The sequence below is a fragment of the Capsicum annuum genome, chromosome 8 (genome assembly GCF_002878395.1).
Source record: "Capsicum annuum cultivar UCD-10X-F1 chromosome 8, UCD10Xv1.1, whole genome shotgun sequence".
NCBI classification, from domain to species: domain Eukaryota; kingdom Viridiplantae; phylum Streptophyta; class Magnoliopsida; order Solanales; family Solanaceae; genus Capsicum; species Capsicum annuum.
The window spans coordinates 112882939-112891962 of NC_061118.1; the positions used below are offsets into that span (position 1 = coordinate 112882939).

The following is a 9024-nucleotide window of genomic DNA, read 5'->3' on the forward strand; positions in this document are numbered from 1 at the left end:
AATGTATCTAATTGTTTTACAATGTTCGAAAGATGTTAATTATCACACTTTAATTTAATTTAATTTAATTTCTCTTTTTTTGTCATTATTTTAAGTTGTTCATATATTCAGATAGTTGATCCTAGACCTATGAATAGGTGAATAATCGACTTCTCAAAATATTTATAATCTATCTATCATGTGTAGAAATCAACAACGGTGTCAGTATATAATAAATAATTTGCATAATCTAGTATTTCTTCAATCCTTTTTTACTTCGTCAATTTTAAGAAGCTCCAACTATGTGTTGTTTATAATTACAACTCTTTCAGGCATACAATGATAGAGTTTATACTAAACTTTATTAATCGATTATAGAAGACATAAATATTCTTTAGACCTTTTTCAACGGTCACATTTTTGATAGCCCTACTATATAAATGACATGGACCTTTTTGAGCTCCTCCATGTTCATTTATTCATACCTTTCTCATTTTGATTCAACAATATCAATGTCTCTCTTTCTCATTTGGAACATTCCTTAGCTTGTTTCAAAGCTTTCATCCGTTGCATAATTTCGGTGGTTGTCGGAAAAGCGATATCAAGTATTGTACGAAAATCAGGTAAGAAAAAGACGACTAGAGTCTATTAAGTCTAGGATCATAAATGAACTTGTTCTCATTGTCCAGATTTCTGGCACATTAACCGATGAAATTTGAAATTTTTTTTACCATACAATTGGCAAGGACAACCATAATTCATCAACAATCAAACAAATATCAACTTAAAAGCACATATTTTCAGTAAAACTAAATTCTATTTTTTAAAAAAGATTTCAATTTTTTCCATTCAAACCAAACAAATATCTAATCAATCGAATGGTCTATTAACAGAACAACATCTGAATTTTTTGACACATCAACCGATTAAATTCGCAAAAAAATTTCACCATGCACTCGACAAGGACAATCATAATCCGTCAACAATCAAACAAATATCAACTTAAAAACATAGATTTTCAATAAAATTAAGTTTCATTTTTTAAAAAGGTTTCAGTTTTTTCCATCCAGACTAAACAAATGCCTAATCAACTGAACAGTCTATTAACAGAACAACATCCAAATTTCTTGGCACATTTGCTGATTAAATTCGCGAAAAAAATTTCAACATATAATCGACAAGAACAATCATAATCTATCAACAATCAAAACAAATATCAACTTAAAAACACAGATTTTCATTAAAGTCTACTTTCAATTTTTTTTTTTAAATTTCAGCTTTTTCCATCCAAATCAAACAAATACCTAATCAACCGAACGATCTATTAATACAACAACATCCGAATTTTTGACACATTAGCCAATTAAATTTGCAAAAAAATTTCACCATACAATCAACAAGAACAATCATAATTCATCAACAACCAAATAAATACTAACTTAAAAATAAAAAAATCAGTAAAATAAATCCCCTTCTTTCAAAAAAAAAAATCTCCAAAATCAACTCAATTACCACAAATCAAAATCGAAAAAAATAAAAAAAAAACCATCAATATGACGCACAAATTACTCGAAAAATGAAGAGAAATTATTTAATGTGGAAGATAAAAGATCTTAAAGCTTTAGAAAAGATAAAAATGAAAAATAAAAGTTAGGGGAAGAGGAAAGAGAAATGGTCATGATTTTGTGACCGGGAGTAAGGAGAGATAATTTTTTTTTTTGATATTTAATAAAAAGTGGGGTTAAAAAAATATTTAATAAATATATAAAGGGTGTCAAATTTTTTTTTTTTTAAACACTTTAATCCATTTTCCATCACTTTATCCAAAACCTAAAAATTTAAATAAAAAATAAAATAATATATATTTCTCAAAATAGCGTTTCAACTAAATCTTCTCTTGTATTTGCATGAAAAGTGAGAGGGGAGCGGCGACTTGATGAGTAATGACAATGACAACCTCACGAGAGAGAGATAAAAGACTTTTTCATCGTTAGTTTATGGTTCCCTTCAATGGTAGGGCTCATTACCCCACCTCTCTTTTTCCCTTTAGCCCACTCGTGACACAGCATTAAAAAATATTTCACTCACTCTCTTTTTCTCTCTGTCCATGTGCTTGCTTCTTTTCCTTTGAAAGAATTATTTTACCTATTTCTTACAAAGCATACTTTCTCAACTACATTGGAGTCTTCACATTAGAGGCTCCTTTAGTTTTAGATAAGTTATGTTTGGAACTTTGTATACTATATTGGATTTAGTTATTTATGATACTTCATTTTATTTTATTTAGTTTTTTATTAAAAATATATATTTTAATTTAATTATTTATTTTTATAAATTAAGAGAGTTTTATTAATCCTTTTTAATGTTATTTTTATTACTGAATAACTAGTACTATATAAGATAGTATTGTGATAGTTAAATTTATAGTTTCAAATATTATTAATATTAATTTAGTAAAATACACCTCTGATTAAAATTTTCGGAGCAGAGGCGGAGTCAGAATTTTTGCTTAGGGGTTCAAAATCTGAAGAAAAACTCATCGAAGGGGGTTCAACATCTAGAATATATAAATAAAAATAAAAATTTAACCATGTATTAATAATATAATTTTCCGTTGAAGCGAACCCCCTTTAATAGGCTAGCTCCGCCTCTGTCTGAGGGGGTGTGCCAAGTAAATAACGGTAAAATTGAGGAAGTATTATTTTTCACTCCCCCGTCCATCCTTAATTGTCTTTATTTGACTTGATACATCCTTTAAAAAACAATAAATAAAAAGATAATTTTATTATATCAACTCTATTAATTATAAGTTATCTAAATATTAATAAAAAAATAACAGAGTTTATTTTGTAAACCGCATAAGTAATGTTAGATAATTATTTTTAATATACTAAATAAGTAAAAATGGAGGGAAAATATTAGTTATTTACTTTGTTGAAGTAAAAATAACATAGCATAACTTTTAACAAGAAGTTGTTTCGGATAATGCCCCCCATCTTACTTAGTAGAAAAAGGATTTGAAAACCTCAAAAATATTTCTATCATTTTTATTATTTTGTGTCAAAATAAATAATTATGATATTACTATTTCATTCTCTAACACAGATAATTAATCCCAATATTAATTATAAAGCCTAGTACAATTTATCATAAAACTAAATAATTAATTTCAATATTAATTATAAAGCCTAATACAATTTATCATAAAACTAAATATCAAATACGAAATAAAACAGTATCAAATTTTTATTTTAAAAACTATTTATGCTCATTCAGTGGAGTTAATAACTCAAATAATTATTTAATTATGAATTTTATTATAGAAAATTACTCAACTTTGATTTTTATCTCAAAGGTCATTTAATTATGAACTTTTTAAAATAAAAATTTATAATTGAATGATTTTTAAAGTAAAAATTAAATTTAATTAATTTTTTGAAATAAAAATTCATAATTGAGTGACCATTTGAGTTGAGAACATGAATTGTAATAAGGTCTAAGTTTTACTATTATTCCGTGACAAAGAGAAGAGACAAAATTCCCATGGGTTGGGGGTCCGTCAAAATGATGATTGGAGTAGAAATATTAACAAACGCATGATTTGAGTTCTATCGTAAATTCAGTATAATCAATATTGTAATGAGTTGTCTGGTGGAATTGGTTATAGTCAATTCACATTGTCAACGACCCGTTGTGGATATAGATTTTTTTTTTTCTTCAAAAAATTGGTTATATAGTGAAATGATTTTTGAGTTAGTTTTTTTTTTTTTTTTGAAAATGGTTTTTCCAGGAATGAAAACTGGTCCGTGAGATTATCTTAAAACGGAGAGGGTATTATTTTTTAACAGCAGCCTAAAAACTTCTTTTCGAGTTTCAACAAGTGTATATCTGTAGGACTACTTAGAAATTAGAATTGGTTGCTTTATTTTCGTTGTTCTTTATTCCACTTCCTTTTCCTCTATGTCGGTAACCTATTTTTTAATTTTCCTCTATATCTTTGTTTGAATGTTATCCTGCAGCATTTGTCTATAATGTGTGATGAGCTTTATTATTATTATTATTTTTGATCTGTAATGATGTCTTTAAACTTCGCATATTATGGTTCACTTCTCAAATTGTTGTCTACAAAGTAATCCCAAAAAAAAGAAAATTTTAGATATTCATCTTTATCTCTAAGCTCTTATTCTACTAGTGTCTAGTTAGACAAACACCTTACTATCAAACATTGTGATATAGTTCACAAGATATTTTCAATTTTCATCAACCGTTTCAGGTTTGAATTTTGCAAATTAATAAATTTACGATAGGAATAAGTTATGTATACACACTATTTTTTTCAGATTTGAGATTTCACTAAATTTTTTATTGATATTTTTTTTATTGTTGTTGTTTTGTAATAAATTTATGATAGAAAGTGCTATCCGTTAGCGCATTATTAGCAATGCCAATCCAATTAAGCCTAAGAATTGCAAATTAGTTGTTGGTGGATACTTTCTTCGTTTCAAAATAACTAATATTTTAGCTCATTTTATGTTTATTAAGAAAAATAAATAAATAGTAGATATAATTTACTAAATTATTCTTATTTATCAGATAATTCTTGACAACGGAGTATTATTAAAAAGAAAAAGCTATTCAATACAAGAGTATAGTTACAAATAATTACTATGTCAATTTGGTTGATTGGTTGTGAAACAGGAAACCAACATTGGATGGGAACATGAGATGCTCTTTGTCAATATGCAAAGTGTTCTAAGTCTCTTTTACTTTAACTCAATTGTCAACGCAATTGAAATACAAAAAAAAAAAAAAAAAAAAAAAAAACAGAGATCCTTTACGAAGCTTCCCCACACCCCCCGACAACCAACCACTCCACTTTTCTCTGCCCTTTTACCACTCTTTATAATCCAAGTCCAACCCTTTCATATGTCAAACTCCACAGTCCATACTACGAAATTACTTCTCTCTATACCAATCTAAGCGATTCACTCTTCCAAAGTCCAATGGCCTCTATGAGAAATCTAAAGAGGAAGTCACCTGAAAATGGAGCTCTTGTTTTTCCACTGGATAAACTTAATCAAGATCTTCTTGAAAGAGTTCTTTCGCGGCTACCAACTTCAACTTTTCTTCGATTAGCCTCTGTATGCAAGAGATGGAAATCTGCTGCTACTTCCCCTGCTTTCCACCATGCTTGCTCTCAAGTCCCATCAAGAGAACCTTGGTTCTACATGGTTGATTCTTCACAATCATCCCATTTCAAGAATCAACAACACTTTGTCTATGATTCTTCTGAAATGAACTGGAAATTCTTCACCTATCCATCTAATTTTCTCAAAGAAAAACAACAAAATGAGTCGAATTTCCTTCCTGTTGCTGCTTCTGCTGGACTCCTCTGTTTGTATAACGGCGATAAGGGTGAATTCACTATCTTTAACCCTGTTACTTCCTCGTGTCGTAAGCTTCCTTCATTGGATTATTCAGATACCCTTTGTGCCATTGGGATGATTTCCTCTCAGGAATCATACAAACTCTTCTTGATTTTCGGAGAGATTCCGAATCTTTCCTTCAGAGTATACAATTCCACGACAGGTAGCTGGGAAGACTCTGCAATATTGAGCAAAAAATCTCCTAGCTACCCTGCAGCTCAATCGTGCAGTACTGACGATGATGATGAAGAAGAAGACGATGATCAAATGTTCTATTTCTTGAGTAAATGTGGGAATGTAGTAGCAACGGAAATTCAAAAAAACCCATGTAAGCAATACTCTTCAATAACCACCACCACGAAAGGCGGCAATGGCCAAGAAATTCTCTGTTTCTTGAACTCTTCAGGGAAAGTGGTTGCTTGCAATCTTACTGAAAAGAACTTTTTCGAGTACCAAAGATTGCTCCCACTTCATCAAGAATACTCAATCGACTTAGTTGAATGTGGAGGGGAGTTGTTTACGGTTGTGCTGTCTGAATTCCTTGAAACAGCAAGCCTCAGAGTATGGAAATTTGATGAAAAAGAATGGATTTGGAATCAGGTGTTAGCAATGCCAGCAGCAATTTCTCATGAATTTTATGGCAAGAAAGTGGATATCAACTGCACTGGAGGAGGAACTGGTGAACACATGCTTGTCTGCATTTCCTGTGCTGATGATGAGAGTTGTAGGTATTTCTTGTGCAGATTGGATGGAAATGAGTGGACTGAATTGCCTGCTTGTAGTAGTGGAGTTGATGGCTATTCCAGGAAATTCAGTTGCGCATTCTCTTTTCAGCCTAGGATTGAAGCTTCTGCGTGAGAGAACAAAGCTAAACGACAGCTCGGTCCACTAGGCTCACGCTATGTGCAGCATCATCCCATAAGGACCAGACCACAGAGTAACTTTACCAAGGCTCCTCTTCAAAGTTAATAATAAGAAATTATTCGATTTGACAAGAAGGAAAATGTAGTGGGATTCTTCATTCCTTTTTTTTCCCTAGTTGTTGTACTTTTCACTTTATTTTTTTAGGATATTTTTCTTGTTACTTTGGAATAATTCACTATAGTTTGTATAATATTTTTCTGTTTTTCTTTTAAATGAATTGATATTATTGCTGAAAATGTCTTATTTGAAATGAAAGTGATACACCCAAAAATTCTACTCATTCAGAAATCCGAACCTTGATTTAAAAGGAGAATTGGCACAGAAGTACGATTCGATAAGAGATATGGCGTTAGATAGTTCAATTTATTGTTATTAACAAGGTTCACTTCATTTCCTATTTTTATTCTAAAAAAATAGCAGACTGTAGCTAAGTCTAAAACTCACCTTTCACACACAAAAATAGACAAGTCCATTGACAAAGAATGGACTCAGAAATTCATTCCAATTCCTCACCATTGATCGTCATACCTCACCCATGATCAGAGATGGAGCCAGAATTTCAACGAAGGGGGTTTCATATTCAAAGAAAACTTAGAATTTCAACTAAGGGGTTCCACATTTAAAGAAAATTTAGTCGAAGGGGGTTCAACACCTACTATAACCACATAAAAAGTAATTTTAATCATGTATAAATAGTATATTTTTTCGTCGAAGGGGGTTTGGACGAACCCCCAAACAGAAGGCTGGCTCCGCCGCTGCCCATGACTAAAAACCATCATGCTAAACAGCAACATCGAGTAGAGCTCCATTTCATTTTCACAGTGGAAAATGACCTAAAATGTCGTTCAATTATATGAAATGATGCAAAAATGCGTTCCATTTATCTATTGAGTCTAAAATGTCCTGCCATCTATTTATTAGGCCTAAAATGCGCTCTCCATATATCTATTAGGACTATTTTGCCATTTTATTTAACAGATCAATTCGACATTAATTTATTAATAACGTAACTTTTTTTTATTGACCAACTAATAATTAATTATAATAATTAATTTCCCTCTAAAATTCCAACCCACCCAAACCTAATAACACGACCCGCTTAAGTTTTTCAATCATGTTTGATGTTTCTTGTTCTCTCACATCACGAAACAAAATCTGCACATAGCCGATAAACGGTATATTATTTTATAACTGATGAGAAGGATGCTTAGCAGTATTCTAGATTTAAAAAATAGGAGAATAAAATATTTGTTCAAATTTCAATGCTATAGAGACATAGTACATATTACAATATTATTTGGAAATGCAATAGAAAGATATTGCATACTCTATTATTTGGAACTTAGTTCCACGAGCTATCAATTATAAATATTTTCATCAGGATCGGGCTACAATTCTACTTATGAGTTTGAATTAATTCACTCTATATGTATAAATAATTTATTCAGAAGCTATTAATTTAATTTGTTTTAAAACTCAGAATTTGTAAGCTTAAAATGTAGCTTCGCCTATGATATTTCAACAACTTAAATAGGATCAAAATATTAAGAGTTAATACATAAAAATGACCCTAAATTTGACACCAAATTATAACTTTGACCTTAAACTTTGATAGTGCACAAATAAGACCTTTAACTATTCAAAACCTGAACAAATATAACCTCCGATTTTGTAACCCCATGCATGAGTCTCACTCGCGCCTACGTGGAAAGGTAATCCGATCACGCGGTGCCACATTGTTAAAAGGGCTGACTTGGATAGAGGTCATATTTGTGCAGTTTTGATTAGTTAAAGGTCATATTTGTGCACTGTCAAAGTTTTATTTTTTGTGTTAAAACGACGTCGTTTTTTTTATTATTATTATTATTGTTGTTGTTGTTGTTGTTGCTGTTATTATTATTATTAATAATTTTTTTTATTTATTTTTATAGTAGCAACACCTAACTTTTTTTCTAATTTAAAATTATTATTATTATTATTATTATTATTATTATTATTATTTTATTTATTTCTATAGCAACAACACCTAGTTTTTTTTTTAATTAAAAAAAATAGCCACTAGCAGGGATCGAACCCACACAGTAGGCTGAAGGAAGCCCCCAAGAAGAGCAAATAACACCACTGGGCTATCTAAGTGCCTTGTTTCATGTGGTTCAACATTAATATACGTACATAAATATACATTTTCTATCTTATATATTTACAACGTAATTTTTTTATCGAGGGGGTTCGGGTGAACCCCATGGCAACCACGTAGCTCCGCCCCTCGTTAATTTAATAGCGTTTTAATAACATTAATTTAATAACATTTTAATTACATTAATTTGATAACGTTAATTTAATATACTACTACTACTATCCTTAATAACATTAATTTAATAACGTTTTATTAAAACTATAAATTTTATTATTATTAGTTTAGTTTCATCATTAATTTAATATTTAAATAAATAATATTTAGATATATTATATAACTTAAATTCATCCTCTACTTTATAATATATATATACATACCTGCTCGATTTTTTCGTATGAAGCTGACCCGCCTAATTAATAAATCTTCAATATTACTCTTTTTCCGCAATGACAAAAGAAATTAGATGCCATTTTCATCTTTGAGCCGAAAATAATAAAAAAATATAGTGAAGAGTCATTTAAAGGTCATATTTGTGCACTGTCAAAGTTTAAGGTCATA

The 9024-nt window shown here is 30.0% G+C and overlaps 1 protein-coding gene across 1 annotated transcript; it reads left to right on the top strand.

Annotated features, from left to right (window-relative positions):
* Positions 1 to 4815: 4815 nt before the first annotated feature.
* On the top strand, positions 4816 to 6565 carry LOC107879692 (F-box only protein 13). The gene has a single exon (XM_016726654.2). The coding sequence runs from the start codon at positions 4983 to 4985 to the stop codon at positions 6261 to 6263; it is 1281 nt and encodes a 426-aa protein (XP_016582140.2). The 5' UTR covers positions 4816 to 4982; the 3' UTR covers positions 6264 to 6565.
* Positions 6566 to 9024: the final 2459 nt, after the last annotated feature.